The sequence below is a fragment of the Ranitomeya variabilis genome, chromosome 4, assembly GCF_051348905.1.
Source record: "Ranitomeya variabilis isolate aRanVar5 chromosome 4, aRanVar5.hap1, whole genome shotgun sequence".
In the NCBI taxonomy this organism is placed as follows: domain Eukaryota; kingdom Metazoa; phylum Chordata; class Amphibia; order Anura; family Dendrobatidae; genus Ranitomeya; species Ranitomeya variabilis.
This window is the reverse complement of record NC_135235.1, coordinates 332,846,540-332,867,209: the sequence shown is the minus strand read 5'-3', so window position 1 is coordinate 332,867,209 and position 20,670 is coordinate 332,846,540. Positions and strand designations below refer to the sequence as shown.

Genomic DNA, 20,670 nt, shown 5'->3' with positions numbered 1-20,670 from the left:
AGAGGTGGAATCTTCTAGCCTTCGATGACACCTTGCACTACAAACATTGTGAAGTGTATCATCCCAGGTAGCCTAAGATCACGTCTGTTGGGGAGCTTATGCCCAAAATAGATCCGTTTGCTAAATTATAAGTGGTATATACAAGGTCGAGGGACAAGAAAGGGCTCCCAGGCCGGAAGAAATTGTGAGGCTCCAATTGTAGGTATTAGTAAAGTCTAATAATGTGGTTCTCTGTGGTTGGGGGGTTAGAAGTCTGTAAGGTGAATACACTCACCCCCTGCAACCAGATTGCCATCAAATCACAAACTGTTTAATCTCGCCTATAGCCTAGATTTGGGCTTCAATAGTATATTTCAGGGGATTATGTAAAGTCCAGACTCCAATAATAGTGGTGTCCTACATCCCACATGTGAACACCGACTAAGCGATGAAAGGTTCACATATTCGTAATTTTTGTGGGATTTAAAAACGGATTTTTTTAGAGAAAAAAAAACATGATACAAACATCTGTTTAACAATAAAAAAAATATATATATAGATTTATATTGGAGAAACAAGGGTCCCCAGTAAGGCGCTCATGTGTTGTTGCCGTGTCAATAACGACCCGCACCGTAAAACTGTTACTTTTCAAAATGGGGCGATATTCTGAGAAAACCGCCAATTGACACATTGGATGTCGGCTTATCTCCAGGACCAAGATGCGGTCTGCAGTCGGCAGCACCCCTATACACATGAGACCATCGGCTGAGCCTGTCGTTATCGGTGGGTTTGGATGACGTTGGTCTTGTGTGTATGGCAGCTTTACATTCATGTGTACATATGCAGCACTGGAAACGCCTAGAATGGATGCATTATGTGCTGCCGGAGACCTGCGGAGCAGTATAAGGCTTCGACACATCCGTGCACGGCCCCCCGCACCCCGGCAGACTGCTGGTCCCCAGGCCCAAACTAATACGTTGTCCATCCTTAGCGCTGCGTGCACCGATCTATAGGAGAACGCCCAGCGCCAGGGGCTCCTGTGCCCGCTGTGGACCCTGTCCGCTGTGTACAGGCCAAAGCTTCTATTATGCTGCTGCTTGTAATGGTGACAATCAAACTACAGTTTTAAGAATGATGGCCGAGGCCCCGAGGTTACTGACACTATTTGCATGCTTGTAAAGAGGAAATACTTGCAACCAGGGTAACTACTTGTCTATGGGCCCTTTTGTCACTGACACTTCCTGCTGCCATGAACTTAACTCTTTAGTTGCTTAGTAGTGATGAGCGAATATTCTCGTTATTCGAGATTTCTCGAGCATGCTCGGGGGTCCTCCGAGTATTTTTTAGTTCTCGGAGATTTAGTTTTTCTTGCAGCTGAATGATTTACATCTGTTAGCCAGCATAAGTACATGTGGGGGTTGCCTGGTTGCTAGGGAATCCCCATATGTGCTTATGCTGGCTAACAGATGTAAATCATTCAGCTGCGGCAAGAAAAACTAAATCTCCGAGCACTAAAAAATACTCGGAGATCACCCGAGCATGCTCGAGAAATCTCGAGTAACGAGTATATTCACTCCTCACTATTGCTTAGTCTTCTCATATTTACTCTGGATGAACTTTTCTGTGCTTTTTAATAACTGTTTAAACTTGTAATATTTACCCTCTGTTTTCATTTTTTTTGTTTGTACCCACTAGGCGGAACTTGACCAAGTTGTCCCTGATCTTCAGTCACATGCTTGCAGAGTTAAAGGGAATATTCCCCAATGGATTGTTCCAAGGAGATACTTTCCGGATCACCAAGGCAGATGCTGCCGACTTCTGGAGAAAAGCTTTTGGAGAAAAGTATGAATTCTGAGAAATGGATCTTGTCAGATTTAAGTCATGTTTTTTTTGTAGTTTAATGGGCTTGGCTGGGTATATCGATGACCTGTCCTTCAGATGAATCAATATCACATTGACACTGCCCAGAAAACAACCTGTTTTTCACAAAACACCTCACTGACCCCCACCCCAAACCAAGAGGATAGGAGCTGATCTGCAGTCCTGACCACCCCCCCCCCTCCACCCCAAACCAAAAGAATAGGACCTGATCTGCAGCACTGACCACCACCCCAAACCAATAGAATGAGGGCTGATCTGCAGTCCTGACGCCCACCCCAAACCAAATAGGATGAGAGCTGATCTGCAGTCCTGACCCAAATAGAATGAGGGCTGATCTGCAGTCCTGACGCCCACCCCAAACCAAATAGAATGAGAGCTGATCTGCAGTCCTGACCCCCACCTCAAACCAAGAGAATGGGAGCTGTTCTGCAGTCCTGACCCCCACGCCTAACCAAGAGGATAGGAGCTGATCTGCAGTCCTGACCGCCCACCACAGACCAAATAGAATGAGAGCTGATCTACAGTCCTGACCCAAATAGAATGAGGGCTGATCTGCAGTCCTGACGCCCACCCCAAACCAAATAGAATGAGAGCTGATCTGCAGTCCTGACCCCCACCCCAAACCAAGAGAATGGGAGCTGTTCTGCAGTCCTGACCCCCACGCCTAACCAAGAGGATAGGAGCTGATCTGCAGTCCTGACCCCCCTCCACCCCAAACCAAAAGAATAGTAGCTGATCTGCAGTCCTGACCCCCACCCCAAACAAATGGAATGAGAGCTGATCTGCAATCCTGACCCCCCACCCCAAACCAATAAAATGAGAGCTGATCTGCAGTCCTGACCCCCACCCCAAACCAAGAGAATGGGAGCTGTTCTGCAGTCTTGACCCCACCCCAAACCAATAGAATAGCTGGTCTGCAGTCCTGACCCCCAAACCAATAGAATGAGAGCTGATCTGCAGTCCTGACCCCCCACCCCAAACCAGGAGAATGGGAGCTGATTTGCAGTCCTGACCCCCACCCCAAACCAAGAGAATGAGCTGATCTGCAGTCCTGACCCCCACCCCAAACCAAGAGAATGGGAGCTGTTCTGCAGTCTTGACCCCACCCCAAACCAATAGAATAGCTGATCTGCAGTCCTGACCCCCACCCCAAACCAGGAGAATGGGAGCTGATTTGCAGTCCTGACCCCCACCCCAAACCAAGAGAATGAGAGCTGATCTACAGTCCTGACCCTCCACCCAAAACCAGGAGAATGGGAGCTGATCTGCAGTCCTGACCCTCCACCCAAAACCAGGAGAATGGGAGCTGATCTGCAGTCCTGACCCCCACCCCAAACCAATAGAATGAGAGCTGATCTACAGTCCTGACCCTCCACCCAAAACCAGGAGAATGGGAGCTGATCTGCAGTCCTGACCCTCCACCCAAAACCAGGAGAATGGGAGCTGATCTGCAGTCCTGACCCCCACCCCAAACCAAGAGGATAGGAGCTGATCTGCAGTCCTGACCCCCCCCCCCCAAACCAAGAGAATGGGAGCTGATCTGCAGTCCTGATCCCCACCCCAAACCAAGAGAATGAGAGTTGATTTGCAGTCCTTACCCCCACCCCAAATCAAGAGAATGAGTGCTTATCTGCAGTCCTGACCCCCACCCCAAACCAATAGAATGAGAGCTGATCTGCAGTCCTGACCCTCCACCCAAAACCAGGAGAATGAGAGCTGTTCTGCAGTCCTGACCCCCACCCCAAACCAAGAGTTTGAGAGCTCTGCAGTCCTGACTCACCCCTCCCCCCAAACCAAGAAAATGAGAGATGATCTGCAGTCCTGACCCCAGACCAAGAGAATGAGAATGAGAGCTGATCTGCAGTCCTGACTCACCCCTCCCCCCAAACCAGGAGAATGGGAGCTGATCTGCTGTCCTGACCCCCACCCCAAACCAAGAGAATGAGAGCTGATCTGCAGTCCTGACCCCCACCCCAAACCAAGAGGATAGGAGCTGTTATGCAGTCCTGACCCCACCCCAAACCAAGAGAATGAGAGCTCTGCAGTCCTGACTCACCCCCTCCCCCCAAACCAAGAGAATGAGGGATGATCTATAGTCCTGACCCCCCTCCCCTCCCCCCAAACCAAGAGAATGAGAGCTGATCTTCAGTCCTGACCCCAAACCAAGAGAATGAGAGTTGATCTGCAGTCCTGACTCACCCCTCCCCCTCAAACCAAGATTGAGAGCTGATCTGTAGTCCTGACTTCCCAGAATGCACTGCTCCTTTCTACTCTATTTGGACTCGGCGCTGCATTTCCCGCTGCTATCGGCAGAATCACATCGCTGATAGGTTTTAGCATTCACATGTTGTCCAAACCCATCAAACAAGCTTCTTCCAGCTTATTTCAGGTAAAATGTAAATGCTGCAGACGATCACTGGCTTGTGTTTGGCTGCAGATTTTATGTTACACCTCCGCTGAGTGATTCTAGCAGATTGGCGGCGATCAATTTTATTTCCCCCCCCCCCCCCCCCCTACTTCCTTGTGTCCATTAGAAAGAGATTGTCCAGTAGCAGATGACACCAATCACTAGCCATACATTTAGAGGGGTGATGATTAGCAACAGATGTGGATCTTTGCAGTCACAGACCTGCACTCATTTCCCAATATCAGTACAGCTTGTCTCATTAAGCCATCTTCTTCTTTCCGCCCGCTTCTGCACATCTCACTTCTCCTTCTGCCGCCCGGGGCTGGTTTCACACTTGAGTATTGCAGTTTTGTGCCAGCAATACTTGTTTGGAGCCATAACCTCCTGGATCGCGTGACATCAGGAATGTCTTGCCATATGAAAACTTTGTTAAAGGTTTTTTTGACCCCGTAAATTTGCGTTCTTTGGGCTAAATTCTTGTCACGTGGACAGATCACACTTTCGTTCTGAAGTTTCAGTTCATTCAGAACTGCTTCAAATCTGCAAGGAAAACATTAGCAGTGTGTGCATGAGACTTCAGAAATGGGACAGTAAAATTCAGATTTTCGATGGAAGAGCGCAACGTGCACACCTAACCTTCTTATAGACCCCTGCCCTACTTCCTGTTCAACATTACTTCGCTTTCTGAGAACTTATAGCGGAAATGCCTAAAAATAAGGAAAACAATGAAATGTGCTTAACTCAACAAAAATGTCTTCCCTTTTTCTTAAAGAACCGTTGTTCCTTGGAAAATATTCCGACATGCCCTGCATGACGTCCACCCTATTTCTTCTGGTCTGGAAGCCATGGCGCTGAAATCCACCATCGACCTCACGTGCAATGACTATATCTCTGTTTTTGAGTTTGACATCTTCACTCGACTTTTTCAGGTACAGTGTTTGTTTTTTTTTTGTTCTTGTTGCACGTTACCCTTATGACCGATCCTGTCAAATCATTCCTTCTTTCTTTTTCTTACGCCAACAGCCATGGTCTTCCCTTCTCAGGAACTGGAATAGCCTGGCGGTGACGCATCCGGGTTACATGGCTTTCCTGACGTACGATGAAGTCAAGGCACGACTTCAGAAATTTATCCACAAGCCTGGGAGGTGAGTACGTGAAACTCCATTATGGAAGGTTCTCGTCAGGCTATGGTTTTTATGGAAACTTCCTTAAAGGGGAATCTGTCACCACAATCAATTGTTTGTATGGCCATGTGGCTCTTTGAAAGATAATGTCATCCATACCTTACTGATGCATTAGACAAAAGGTGGGCTGATCCACCTCCAAGGACGAGAGTGGTGCTTATTCTAATGCAGCAGGCCACTTACTCCTTCCTCCGAAAATTAGTATTCGGGTAATGTACCTGTTGTCAGGCTGTGAGTAGGATATGTGTTTAATGTCTTTCTTGGATGAAAAAAATGTAGCATGTCCGCTTGTTCCGGTATAAGAAGTGAATTGGGAAAATTGCTTCAAAGGCAATGTACACGTGTAGACATTGGTAAGTATAATCTCAAATATATAGACATAAAAACACAAAAATTGAGCTTGGATTAAGTTGGTATACACGCAGCACATAAACTCATGTTCACATTGGCCATAAAGCGCACAAAAAGTACACGAAACAAAATTAGCAAAAACCCTGCTGTAACTAAATAAGTAAAAAGCAGAAGTGCATTTAAATAACTCGGTTCTTAGTAATACTGTTTTTGATTAAAAAAAAAAGCATGAAAGTTATTATTTAAGCACACTTTTGCTTTTACTTATTTAGTTATAGCAGGGTTTTTGCTCATTTTGTTTCTTGTAGGTTTTGTACAAGTGTTTGTGTGTGTGTATATTACATTATATATAAATATTATGTAACAATATATACCGTCGCCACTACATGTGTACTTAGGACAAAGTGTAGGACATCGGCAAATGAATGATAAGAATAAGAGTCAAAAAACAACTTCAAAAGTCCAAAATGTGTGACACAAATAATTGCTTTATTGGTGCTACAAACGTGAACCTGTGCGGGAGGGGAGGGGACACATAACCAGAAAAAATGGACAAAGCAGAATAAAATTGTATAAATAATAGTGACAGCAAAGTTCAGATGTCATATAATAAATAGTAAAGTGCCTATGTGCAAAGTTGCAGTCATAAAGCCTGCAAATCTCTGTATACTACATTGGTCAGTGTTTGCTGTAGGACCATGTAACAAGCTGTATGCAGGTAAGCGATAAGGTGAAGAGGAAGGAATAAAGTGCATATGCAATAAAATAGTAGGGCAAAATATACTAGGAGGTAAGCAGTAATAATGTCTGGAATAGATCAGAGCACAAAGACAATGAAGGTGATACACAAAGTATTGCCTAGCAAATTCATGGCTGCAGTGGCCTGCTGGAACAGGTGTTGTTAAAATTGCATTTAAATCCTCATATAGATGGTACATTAACTGCTACACTGTGTGTTGTCCCTTGGATGCGTCCACCCCGATGTGCGTTTCGGCGTCTGCTTTCATCAGCTCCACCCTCGGGCTGTTAACCCGTTAAATTCCACTGTTGATCTCTGACAGCAGCATTTTGCACAAGCAATAAAATAAAAAAATCTATATTTTTTTTTATACAAATTTCCATATTTTTTTCCTTTAATTTAAATAATAAAAAACAATACGTTTGGTATACATAATCATACTGGTATTGAGAATCACATTGCCAATTCAGTTTTACCATGTGCTGAGCATGTTAAATAAAAAACATTTTGAATGTTGAATGGTGCCATTCAAAAGAACAACTGGTCACAAAAAACAAGCCTTCATATGTTTATGTGGTCAAAAAAATAGAAAAAGTTATGGCTTTTGGAAGAAGTGGAGGAAAACAAAAACAAATTGACCGCGGTGCGAAGGGGTTAAGTGCTCCAGTATGTAAAAGCATTTTCCAAGCCTCTGCTTTCCTGGCTCTTAATCCCCCGTAGTGCCACCGTCCTTTTCTTGATTGACAGCTCCCTGGCTTGACTACAGATTCAGTGAACTGGACACACACTTGTAATGGTGGCTGTAGGGCACAATAAAATTATTTTTTTTTGTTTTGTTTTTTTCTTCACCTTCTTTCAGTGTAGAGCTATAATCAAAGTATTAGGCACCTAATGAATATTTTCTGATAGTTTTCACTGTAGGTGTGTACTTCTTCCTCCTGTGTGATGTTGACCAATCGCCAGCAGCACTCAAAGGAAAGAAGAGTGCTTCCCCACTAATAGCAGGTTTCTCAATGTAATGTCAGAATACCCTGATTAATCTCGTATAATCTTGTTCATGGGTTGAAACTGCTGGAACTAGAGCACAAGTTAATTAACACCCTTCACAACATTGAGTTTGAGTGGGGGGAGGGTGCTGTACAGGTGAGTTTAGCTGTGTCTCATTACAAACCCCTTCTATCTACTTTACTTCTCTCACAGCATAGTCGGCTCTGCTGTGCTGACACTCCCTCTACAATGCTATCAGGAAAGTTGCCCACTTATGTCTATTATGTTCAGTTAATGCATCCCTCTGCAGTGAAATCAGAGCAGGGTGTCATAGTATCTCACACAGGAGTGACCTGTTCTGAGCTGCTCTGGGCGTGTTCTTTTTCTCCTGTATGTTACTGTTTGCGTATGATTAGACTTGGTCATACAGGAAGAACAAGTACATGCCCCCCAGTGACAAATCTGTAGCAATGTGATGAACATGGCATTTTGTGAGGACTTCTTACATTAAACAGTGGGGGAGAACATGACCAACGAAAACTTCAAGAATAGGTTTCGGACTAGTGAGACTAGAACGGCTGTCTTCAGAGCGACGTTGGTTTATTTGAGGTCTTGGAGGCGTCATCCTATTTCCCCAAATAACTTTTTTTTTTTTTTTTTGGATACCTGGGAACACTAAAACTTCTGTACTAAATACTTCTGCCTCGCACAGAAGGGTGCGATAAAGCTTTGCTAGATGGACCCCATTGTCTCTCCTTCCTAAATGGTCTGGATAGATTCATTGCTCTGCACACTTATTTTCTCTTGCAGTTACATTTTTCGCCTGAGCTGCACAAGACTTGGACAGTGGGCGATTGGATACGTTACCGCGGATGGCAACATTTTACAGACCATTCCACACAACAAACCTCTGTTCCAGGCTCTGATTGATGGATTCCGGGAAGGATTGTAAGGGCCACAATCTCTTTCTAGCTTCATATGTTCTCATGTCATGTACTTGCTGCTTCCTCAAGGTGTAGTCTAGTCTGAGATTGTCATGTATGAAGATATCATAAATGCCAAGGTTCTTCAGCAAGTGCAAGTGTTTTTTTTTTTTCCCTATCCAGAATAGATTTAATGAATCGTTGATCAGTGCTTATGCATATTTTGTTTTTTGCCATGTCTGGATTTTCTGCCAGTCGATTTTCTTCCCCTCTAATATTTTTCTGCTAATGCGGAAAACATTTCAGATGTTACACTTCTGTAGCGCCATCATGTTCCGCATCACTTTACAGAACTTATCATTACTGTCCCCATTGAGGCTCACCATCTAAATTCCCTATCAGTATGGCAAACACTGGGAGAACATACAAACTCTTTGCAGATCTTTTCCTTGGTAGGATTTGATGGCCATGTACCCTTTATAAGTTCAGATGGAAAATTCCTTCTAGAGAAGATAGTATGCAGGATGGTGTGCCCGCTGTTATTAAGATGCCCAGCAGCATTAGTATTATTTTTTTATTTTTCCTTCACCTCATTGGGGACACAGCATGAACTATGGTCCTGTGTCCCCCAATGAGTGCCTCGGAGAAAAGGATTTTACGGTGAGTACACAAAAATCCCTGTTTCTCCTTCGCCTCATCGGGGGACCCAGGACCATAGTTCATGCTGTATCCCCCAATGAGTGGCTCAGAGAAAAGGATTTTACAGTGAGTACACAAAAATCCCTGTTTTTTCTGTGCTTGCAGCTATCTATTTCCAGATGGTCGAAGTCAGAACCCAGATTTAACAGGCCTATGTGAACCCACACCTCAGGACCACATCAAAGTTACTCAGGTAACTTCTGTCAGGTCAGCTGGCATGGTAGACAAGGATCGTGATGCCCTTGTTACCAGTGTTGTGCCAATATGTTGTGTCTTTGCTTTCTTCTCCAGGAGCAGTATGAGCTGTACTGTGAGATGGGCTCCACCTTCCAGCTCTGTAAGATATGTGCTGAGAACGATAAGGATGTAAAGATTGAACCCTGTGGCCATTTAATTTGCACGCTGTGCCTCACTTCCTGGCAGGTCAGAATCTCATCTTCTTGGAATGCCGTTGTCTTCCATAATAGAATTTGTGAGAAAACCCCTTGTGTCCTCTATTAGGAATCTGAAGGCCAGGGATGTCCTTTCTGCCGCTGTGAAATAAAAGGAACAGAACCTATTGTAGTGGATCCTTTTGACCCTAGAGGCGGTGGTATGGCAGAAATGTTACGCCACTGTCTAGACGGTGTTCCATCGCCTTGTTATGAAGATGATGATGACGATGGAAATGATTCCCTCTTCATGTTAGCTGGGGCCAAGGTTTGTCTTTTTTTATGGCTTTTTCTCTTTGATTTAATATGGTTTTAAAGTTCTAGGACCGTTCACACACACTGGTACTTTGTGTGATACTTATCTTCTGTTATGTGGCTGGCAATGGATTGAAATCCTGTCTTTTTTCCTTTTTTAGATTGAAAGGCCTCCATCTCCGCTTTCAGTTGCTACACCGACAGCTCTACCACCTGTACCCCCTCGTTTAGACTTGCTCCAGCAAAGAACTTCAAATCCCCCGGGCGCATGTAGTCCTTCAACCAGCTCGAAGGTGAATCTCGAACATCTCTGCTTCTGCATAAGTTTGTGTAACACATACATACATACATGTATATGTGTATACAAGTTAGGTCTAGAAATATTTGGACAATGACACAGGTTTTATCACTTTAGCTGTTTCCAAAACATATTCAAAATGGTTGGATAGTCAATATTGTGTGCAGAGTCTCAGCATTAATTTGAGGGTGTTCACGTCCTAATTGGAGTAAGGCCATGTTCACGCGTTCAGTATTTGGTCAGTATTTTACATCCGTATTTATAAGCCAAAACCAGCAGTGGGTGATAAATACAGAAGTGGTGACGTGTTTCTATTATTCTTTTCCTCTGACTATTCTCCTACTTATTTTGGCTTACATATGCTGATGTGAAATACTGAACTTGTGAACATGGCCCAAGGGTTTAGGAATTACAGCTTTTTAATATGTCAATTCCTCTTTTTAAAGGGACCAAATGCAATTGGACAATTATCTCAAAAGCTATTTAATGGCCACATGGGGTATTCCCTCATTAATCCATCATCAATTTAATATGTAGAAGGTCTAAAGCTGATTCCAGGTATGGCATTTTCATTTGGACCATGTTGCTGTGAACCCACAACATGCAGTCAAGGGAGCTCTTGATTGAAGTGAAGAGACCATCATTAGGCTGAAAAAAGGAAATCGTCCGTGAGATAGCAGAAATTTTAAGAGTGGCCAAATCAACAGTTTGGTACATTTTGCACAAAAATAGCACACAGGTGAGCTAGGAACTCAAAAAAGCCTGAACATCCACAAAAAACAACAGTGGTGGATGATCACAGAATCCTTTCCATGGTGAAGAAAACCCTTTCACAACATCCACCTCGGTGAAGAACCTGCTCCAGGAAGTAGGCATTTCAGTATCTGTCTACTGTAAAGAGAAATCTTCATGAGAGCAAATACAGAGTTCACCACAAGATGCAAACCATTAATCAGCCTTTGAAGAAAAAAAAACGGCTGCAATTTAGAAAATGTTTCCCAGGGTTTTTTTTCTTTAACCCCTTTAGTGTGTGTATATATGTAGTGTATTTTATTTTTTATATATTGTGTCTGTAACATTTTAAATGTCATTTTTTTTGTTTGTAACACTTTAGGCTTCTGCTAGTTTACATCACAAAGACAAACCATTGCCTGTCCCTCCAACACTTCGAGACCTCCCACCACCTCCACCCCCAGATAGACCGCATTCAATGGTCGGTGACAACAGACCTCAGAGGAGACCTCTTCCCTCCACTCCAGCAGAAAAGCCACTTCCTCTTCCCTCGAATCGTCCGGATCCTTGGCGTTCTGTTCCCAAAGCCCCAACGCCCAACTTAAATGCTAGTGACCCGTGGACTGGGGGCAAGGAGCTTACCAACAGGCACTCTCTGCCCTTCACGTTGCCTTCACATATTGATGATAAAAGGGTAGAACGTCATGGAAGCACACAGAGCTTGGACAACGCTGCTACAGTAAGTGCTGAAACAAGTAATGAGCTGGTAATGCGCTGCTAGCAGTAAACTTATCTCATGCCCTTAACGTATCTGCCTTAGTTTTTAATCCAATGTATGATCTACAAGGTAGTATAACATTTTTTTTTTTTTTTTTAACTCAAATGTGATCATTTGATCTATTTTTCAGAGTGGATGTATGGAGCTTTTGGCAGGGCTTGATATTGATGAACCCAAAGTGAAGCCATCTTCTTCTGCCAACGCCATCTACTCTTTGGCCGCCAGGTAAAATCATTGTTTTTATTTATTTTTTTTTTTAAACCAAAAGATTTTTCTGAACCCAAGTTTAGTATTCATGTAGAGTTTCACAAAGCTCCTATAGAAGATCCATCACCTTTTTTTTTTTTTTTACAAGGCTTGACCTTATGGGTATGTGCACACGAAATGTCTCCGGCAAATTCTGCCTGAAAAAATGCTCATTAAACATTAACACATTCACGACACATGAAGTATATCCCCCTTTGATGCAGGCTCCATTGCTGAGCCTGAATCTTTTCTAGCACATGACAGCTGATTTCGTCAGCTGTCTTGTGCCCTCTAACAGCTGCAGGTGGAATTACAATCCAACCGCAGCTGTTCACATGTTAAATGCTGCTGTCAATCTCTGACAACGGCATTTAGCATGCTCGCTCCGGAAGCATGTCATTAACCCTTCCCATCTGTGCCATGTCACATGATCGCAGGGCGTTGATGGATTGGCATGACAACAGGTGGGGGGTCTGCAGGAGACCCCTGTGGTTGTCATTGCCAATTTGCTATGAGCATTTTTACTAACCATAGCAGGGCTGAATCTCCTGTGTGTAGCACAAGCGTTTAGAAGATCGCAGCTTCAAGTCTCCTATGAAGACTATTGAAGCCAGAAAAAAAAAAAATGTAAAAGTTTAAATCACCCCCCTTTTTCCCCATTCAAAATAAAAAAATAAATCACATATTTGGAATCGCCCAATCTATCAAGATATAAAAATAATTAATCTGATCAATAAACTGCATAGTGATAACAAAATAAATCAAAACTACGTTGTTGTTTTTTGTCGACACAACATTGCAAAAAAATGCAATAACACGTGATCAAAATATCATGTCTACCCCAAAATGGTGACGCTACGGGTCTTGGTAAATGGCGTGCGTTGTTTTTTTTTTTTTGTTTGTTTGTTTGTTTTTATCAAGCTTTGGAATTTTTTTTCACCACATAAAAATAAAAAAGAACTTATACATGTTCATTATCTGTGAACTCATGATGACCTGGAGAATCATAATGGCAGGTCAGTTTTAGCATTTAGTGAACATGGTAAAAAAACAACTGTGGAATTAAACATTTATTGCAATTCCCCCACACTTAGATTTTTTTTTTTCCCATCTTACAGTACATTATATGGTAAAATGAATGGTGACGTGCAAAAGTACAACTTGTCCTGCAAAAAATAAGCCCTCACATGGCCACATTGACAGAAAAAATTAAAAAAGTTATGACTCTGGGAAGAAAGGGGGCGAAAAAAAAAAAAACGGAAAAAGGTTTGGGGATGAAGGGGGTAAAAAGAAAGGTTATGTGCACTGCGATGTAGAAATGATGCTGTGCATAAGGTCACGTCTTTTTTTTTTTTTTACTTTTTAACCTCTTCATGTTTCTCAAGGTAAAACAAGCGTCTTCTGCCTCACCACGATGCAGATTCTTTGACGTCTGGAGTCTTGTGCACATACCCGACCTCTGATTTCAGAGAGGTCTGCTGGGCGTGTGGGAGTAAGGTGCAATACCACACACAGCTGACGGAGGTTGGGGTAGTAAAGCCCATCTTCTGTTCCCACAGACCATGCAGGAATTCATACCTCCGTTGTAGCTGAATCGTGGAATGTTCTGCGTTATTTAAAAAACTGGCTACATTGAAGATGGCAACACACCATTTCTTTTGTACATAATTTAGATTTATATAATAAAACTTTGATTAAATACATGATACATTCCCCTGAAAGGAGATATCTGGGACTTAAAAAAAAAAATGCACTAACAGGCATGTAGTTACTACCTACCTGTTGTGCCTGATGCCATTCTCCACATAGACACCAACAGGCATGTAGTTGCTAACAGAGGCAACTACCTGCCTGTTGTACCCAGTGCCATTCATTGACCGCTCCTGCTGGAGATTCAGCTGCTGCCTGTCAAGAGCGGCTGTTTCTTTTCCTGTTGACAGGATGGGGCTACTGGTGTCATGCTGATTGATAGCTGGCTGTCCACTTACTAATTGGGGAAAGCCGACTGTCAATCAGCATGACACCAGTAGTCCTGCCCTGTCAACAGGAAGAGACACCACTGCTCTGCTGACGAAGCAGCTGAATCTCTGGCAGGAGCAGTCAACGACTGGTGCCAGGTACAACATGCAGGTAGTTTCCTCTAACTACATGCCTGTTGATGCTTACATGCTTTTTTTTTTTTTTAAAGACTCGGATATCTCTCCTAATTTTGCGAGAATGGTGATGTGCCCTTTTTTGTTACTAGAAGATCCTGTGGTCATTGAGTTCCCCTCTCCTTCCTGGTATGATGCCCTTACATCACAATACAGTACCACGAATTCTGCATTCAGCGTGACTCTGTTCAGAAGCCGGAAATGTCAGTGGAGGAAATGGATTTAGAATTGCAGTTGAACAGCCTGGAGCTGTCACAGACGGATCAACCACTTCTTGTTTCATAACCATAAGTAGGAAAAGAGAAGTGGTCTTCATGTTTAGAAGTGGGCCGTTTCTGCTCTGTTCCCCCTGCTCTGCCCCTGCTTTATTTTTTTGGTAACTCTGCCGAACAGTTCCAAAGATCAGGGTCTTTTTATATAGTTCTCATTTTATAATAATTCTAGAGAATCCCACCATCCACGCCTTCTTGGTAAAGATTATCAACATTTGCACAAAATTTAAAAAGTCCCTTCTCTTTTTAACCATGGTGGATTTCTTTTTTCTCTATTAAGCTAATGGTAGCCACTGAAATGTGGTTTTTTTTTTTAAGTTTATCAAAAACAAAGATAAAATGAAAAATCTGCATATTTGGTTTCCCCACGTATGTAACAAAACATAAGCAAATCCAATTTTTTTTTTTTTTTTTTTAAATCTCTCCTTCCCTAGTAAAAAGTTATGAGTCCCAAAATGGTGCCCACTACAGCTCACCATGCGAACAGTAACCCTTCACACCACTCTATTGGTGAAATAAAACATTTCTGGCTTTAACAATCTGCTGATGACAAAACTGTATATTATGTTATTTTGTAAGGTATAACGAGACTACGGTGTTGCTGTAATTGCTCGGTTTTCGGTACTTGCCAGATTTTGCATTTGTAATCACTTTTATATTGCGGATCGGTCTCCGGATTTCATAAAAAGGCTTTAAATACACCTTGGATCTGATGAGGCTGATGTACTTATCCAGAATGGCTTTACTTTCCTTTTCAAAAGTTTCTGGCTTGATATTTAGATGAGTTTTTTTCTGAGCCCAGCTGACATGCTCGTTTTAATATCTTGGCAGTACAGCCTTCCTGACTTGAATTTTCAAAGTCTGTACACCAGCCTCAATAGGTCTGCGATCTCTTTACTAATGTGTACAGGTTGTATCCACACTAAGCATTCTCCTTAACCCCTTCCTGAAGCATGATGTAGTGGTATGTCCTGTACGGCGGTCATCCTCTCAGTAGTCATGGAGTTCGGCATTGCGTGTTGCTGATAATCAGATAAATGCCACTATCGGTCCCTGACTTAACCATTTAACGTGCGCAGTTCTGCTTTTGCTCACTGTCCCGTGTATCTGCTCTTCCCCTGCCATGTGAATGTGGGGTGTTAATGGGTTACTGCTGCGAACCCCCTTGGTTTCATTGTTAATGCTGGTTTTAAGTCCAGGCTGAGATATTACAGTATATAAAACAAGCGATCACAGATGCAGTTCCCAGTAAAAATGCTATAAAATAGTTAGAACCAGAAGATGTTTTAGAAATGATTGTGTTCTTAGTATCTCTTATGGTAAGATGAGATGCGGGGAGCGGACGGCGTCTCCTGCAGTCTTGGCTCTACCTCCCAGGTTATTATTATTATTGTCCCATCTTCTTCCATTATAGGCCGTTCCCAGTGCCAAAACCTCCATTAGGAGATCATTCAGAAAGTGCTGATGATTCCGAATACATGTGTCCATCCTCCCGACCGGTCCTTCCCACCATGGTACCTAAATGTGAGCGACCAGTGGAAGTGATGACTCCTGGGATGAGGTTAGCAGATCTTTTACCTTGGGTTATATATTTGTGGTGTTGGAGCTGAATACTGAGACTTTCTTTCTGTTTTAGGCCCGGGGAGCTGTTGATTGAAAGAGACTCATACGAGACCATGTACAACATCCAGTGCCAATCGGCACCGGTGGTCCTGGAGCCGGAGAGAGAAGCGGGTAAGACACTTGACTCTCCTGGAAAGCTTTTGTCTACGTAGTGAAGGACTATGATTAGCGCTTTAAAAGCTGCTATATCCTTATTGTAGTTAACCCCTTCTTGACATCCGCCATAAATGTATTGTGCCAGTCGGAAGTGGGTGTATGGGGCAGGCTCCTGCAGCGAGCCCACCCAACACCGGTGGCTGAGTACTACAGCCAGGCCCTTCCGCTAACAATTGCCAGTGAAGTGGTGCTCCACTCACGATTGTTAACCTTTTTAATGCCGCAATCAATCTCTGACATCGGCATTTGGCAAACACCGACGTTCATGCGCTTAATTCTCTATGCCCATCAGCGGGTCCGTGATGTGATCGTGGGTTGTCATGACAGCCGGGAATCAGCTGATGACCCCCATACCTGTCATTACAGGAGTCCCTTTTAAACCCTGCCTGTGGCTGGGCTTAGGAGACCCTGGTTTCTGCTATATACAGAGGCATTGCTGTGTTCAGCACAAGTGATGGGATGATCACATCTTCAAATCCCCTAAGGGGCTAACAATAACATTAACCCCTTACCGACATCGGGTGTACATTTACGCAAATGTCAGACTCCCTCCCTTTGGCACATTCTTTACACATATCTACTGTCTTGAACAGCTGATATGTGCCTGCAATAGCCGCTGGTGGAATCGCAATCCACCCACGGCTATTAACAAGTTAAATGCTGCTGTCAAACACTGAACTCTGAACATCGCCTCTATGTAGCCGAGCCGATCGGACTATGGCAGCTTCTAGTCTCCCATGGAGACTATTGAAGCATGCCAAAAGTTAAAAATAAAACAAAAATAAAATCAAACACTTATTTGTTGTCCAAATGTACAACTCATCCCGCAAACAATAAGCCCTCACGCGGCCATATCGATGGGGAAAAAAAAAAAAGTTATGGCTCTGGGAAGGAGGGGAGTGAAAAACTAAAACGCAAAATCGAAAAAAGCTCCAGGGGTTAAAAAGTAAAAGGGAAAAAAAGTAAAAATAAAATCCGGTAGTTTATATTGCCACTTTCCACTATATGTATGTGTGTATGTGTGTGTGTGTGTGTGTGTGTGTGTGTGTGTGTGTGTATGTATGTATATTAGTGTGTATGTATCGAGCCGCGCCCACTCCGCATAGCAGGCACAGGCCACATCTAGCTCTGTCGTGTCTAGAATGGAGTTGCTCCTGTGAGCTATGATGATGGATAGAGATGTGAGGGGGGAAAATGGGAGATGTCATCGGGAAAATGAGAGAAGTGAGGTGCTGCTGCAGTATGAGGCTGTGTACAGAGAAGAGTGAGGCGTTGCAGGTGGAGGCTGTGTATAAGGCCACATTCGGCATTTGGCGAGTATTTTACCTCAGTATTTATAAGCCAAAACCACAAGTGGGAGAAAAATAAAGAAATGGTGACGTGTTTCTAATAAACTTTTCCTCTGATTGTTTTATTCCAAGTTTTAGCTTACAAATACTGAGGCAAAAATGCTGACCAAATAACGTGTGAACGAGGTCTAATACAGGAGGAGATGACAGTTATATATTATATACAGCGTAGATGACATACAGGTATATACTGTATACAGGAAGAGATGACATACAGGTACGGTATATACAGGAGGAGATGACACACAGGCAGGGCCGGCGTTGGGGGCAGGCAGACCAGGCAGCTGCCTGGGGCCCCCGCTCCTCCAGGGGCCCCCAGCTAGCGTCAAGTCAGCTATGGGGCCCCTGTGAGGCAGGGGGGCCCGCCTGCCGCCAGCGCTGACTCCCCCGCCGCATTGAACTATACCGGCGTCTTCCGGTACAGTTCACAGCAATGATGGAGGAGAGAGCGTCACCTGAATCTCCCTCTCCCATCATTCCCCGCTCTGCCTCTGACACAGCGGGTGCGCATCATCGCGCACTCGCTGTGTGTCAGGCAGTACGGCGGCAGCCGCCGACACAGGAGCAGGGAGCAGCGCGGGCTCGGGGAGAGGTGAGGAGCTTGTGTTTTTTTTTGTTTGTTTTTTTTAAACTGGACTGTGCGGCCGTTCTCAGGAGGAGAGAGGGAAGGGGATGTGGGCTGTGCTGTATGCTACTGTGTGGGCAGTGCTGTATACTACTGTGTGGGCAGTGCTGTATACTACTGTGTGGGCAGTGCTGTATACTACTGTGGGGGGCAGTGCTGTATACTACTGTGGGGGGCAGTGCTGTATACTACTGTGGGGGGCAGTGCTGTATACTACTGTGGGGGGCAGTGCTGTATACTACTGTGGGGGGCAGTGCTGTATACTACTGTGGGGGGCAGTGCTGTATACTACTGTGGGGGGCAGTGCTGTATACTACTGTGGGGGGCAGTGCTGTATACTACTGTGGGGGGCAGTGCTGTATACTACTGTGGGGGGCAGTGCTGTATACTACTGTGGGGGGCAGTGCTGTATACTACTGTGGGGGGCAGTGCTGTATACTACTGTGTGGGGCAGTGCTGTATACTACTGTGTGGGGCAGTGCTGTATACTACTGTGTGGGGCAGTGCTGTATACTACTGTGTGGGGCAGTGCTGTATACTACTGTGTGGGGCAGTGCTGTATACTACTGTGTGGGGCAGTGCTGTATACTACTGTGTGGGCAGTGCTGTATACTACTGTGTGGGCAGTGCTGTATACTACTGTGTGGGCAGTGCTGTATACTACTGTGTGGGCAGTGCTATACACTATGTGGGCAGTGCTGTATACTACTGTGTGGGCAGTGCTATACACTATGTGGGCTGTGCTGTATACTACTGTGTGGGCTGTGCTGTATACTACTGTGTGGGCTGTGCTTTATCCAACTGTGTGGGCTGTGCTTTATCCAACTGTGTGGGCTGTGCTATATACTACTATATGGGCTGTGCTATATACTACTATGTGGGCTGTGCTATATACTATGGGGGTATATTATATTCTATGGGGGAGGCTGTGTTATATACTATGTGGCTGTTATATATTTGGGGGGTACATTATACATTATATTCTATGGAGGAGGCTGTTATATACTATGGGGGGCTGCATTATATTCTGTGGGGGGCTTTATTAGATTTTATGAGGGATGATTGCATCATACCCTTTGATGGGGCTACATTATATTCTATGGGGGGGCTGTATTATATTTATATTCTATGAGGGGTGATTGCATCATACTCTATGAGGGGGCTACATTATACTATATGGCGGGCTGCATTATATTCTATGGGGAGGTTACATTATACTCTGGGGGGGTTAAATTATACTCTGGGGTGGCTACATTATACTATGTGGGCTGAATTATACTGTATCGATGACTATGGGGAATTCATTATACTATATGAAGAACTATGGGGTGCATTATACTATGGGAAGTGAATTGTACTACATGGATGACTATGGTGGTGCATTATACTATATGGAGCACTGTGAGGAGTGTATTATGCTATATGGAGGACTGAGGAGTATATTTTAATATATGGAGGACTATGAAGAGTGTATTATACTATATGGAGGACTATGGGAAGTGTATAATACTATATGGAGGACTATGGGGCACATTATATTATATGGAGGACTATGGGGTGTGCATTTTACAATATGGAGGACTGTGGTGCACATTTATAATATATGGAGGACTATGGGATGTATTATACTAAACAAGCAAAATGCTGCATATTCATTGGGTGATTAGAAAAATACCAGTGATTTAATATATCCAACTATTTAGAATCACTCATGCATAGACTATATAAAAAGGAGAACCAAGAGTTTGCCAAGGGGTGATCGGGGTCCTCACAGGAGTTGGATACCAACGAATGGGTAATTATTACCGTTATTTTTTACACGTAAACAGGCTGGTATACCAAATATAGGCATAGGAGCAAGGTGGGCGGTTTAGAGAATGAGCATTTAGCTGCAGTGTCACAGTTTACTTTGAGAAAAATCACACTAAGCTGCTACCACCTACCACACTTATGTAATAGCCTGTTTGGGTATATTTGGTTACCCTCTGTGGACTTTCGGTCAGTTGTACTCACCTGGGTAGTTCACCTAATATGTATTTGATGTATATTATCCAATTTTATTATGTATTAAATCTTTTGAAGTAATAAATGATTATATTTAGCAAACTCTTGGTTCTCCTTTTTATATATTCATTGGGTGATTGGCTTGTTTATGCCGGAATAAAAATCATTGTTCTCAGCAGCACATCGCCGGCGTAAACTGTAGATGTGCTGCTGATAACATGATACTGTATGGTGATCTGTTAGTGATCTATTAGTGATCATTCTGTCCCCTTCATTCTTTCTCAGACGGTGGAAGGAGGCCGGGAAACAAGCGTCCAACGACTTCAGTATTGTCGATCACACTCGTTTAGCGGTCTGAGATCAGCGCATGTAAATACAACCGAAATGCTTCTGTATGATGTGCAATATGTTAGCATTTGGGGCCCCATTTTAAACTTTGCCTAGGGCCCCACTTTGCCTAAAACCGGCCCTGCACACAGGTATATACTATATACAGGAGCAGATGACCTTCAGGGGAGATGACATACAGGGATATACTGAGGTGAAAATGGAGGTGTGAGGTGAAAATAGTGGAGTGATCTGAAGGTGTTGAGGGGGA

General features: G+C 43.7%; 1 protein-coding gene across 1 annotated transcript in view; it reads left to right on the top strand.

The window, feature by feature from the left end:
- CBL (Cbl proto-oncogene) overlaps positions 1–20,670 on the top strand; it is a 64,472-nt gene that overhangs the window by 33,847 nt on the left and 9,955 nt on the right. Inside the window, exons 3-14 of the mRNA XM_077250561.1 lie at positions 1,675–1,821; positions 5,040–5,196; positions 5,291–5,412; positions 8,339–8,476; positions 9,256–9,343; positions 9,442–9,573; positions 9,652–9,849; positions 9,998–10,129; positions 11,249–11,605; positions 11,775–11,869; positions 15,730–15,876; positions 15,952–16,049. Of these exons, the coding sequence (XP_077106676.1) occupies positions 1,675–1,821; positions 5,040–5,196; positions 5,291–5,412; positions 8,339–8,476; positions 9,256–9,343; positions 9,442–9,573; positions 9,652–9,849; positions 9,998–10,129; positions 11,249–11,605; positions 11,775–11,869; positions 15,730–15,876; positions 15,952–16,049 (1,811 nt within the window). The remainder of the gene's footprint in view (positions 1–1,674; positions 1,822–5,039; positions 5,197–5,290; positions 5,413–8,338; positions 8,477–9,255; positions 9,344–9,441; positions 9,574–9,651; positions 9,850–9,997; positions 10,130–11,248; positions 11,606–11,774; positions 11,870–15,729; positions 15,877–15,951; positions 16,050–20,670) is intronic.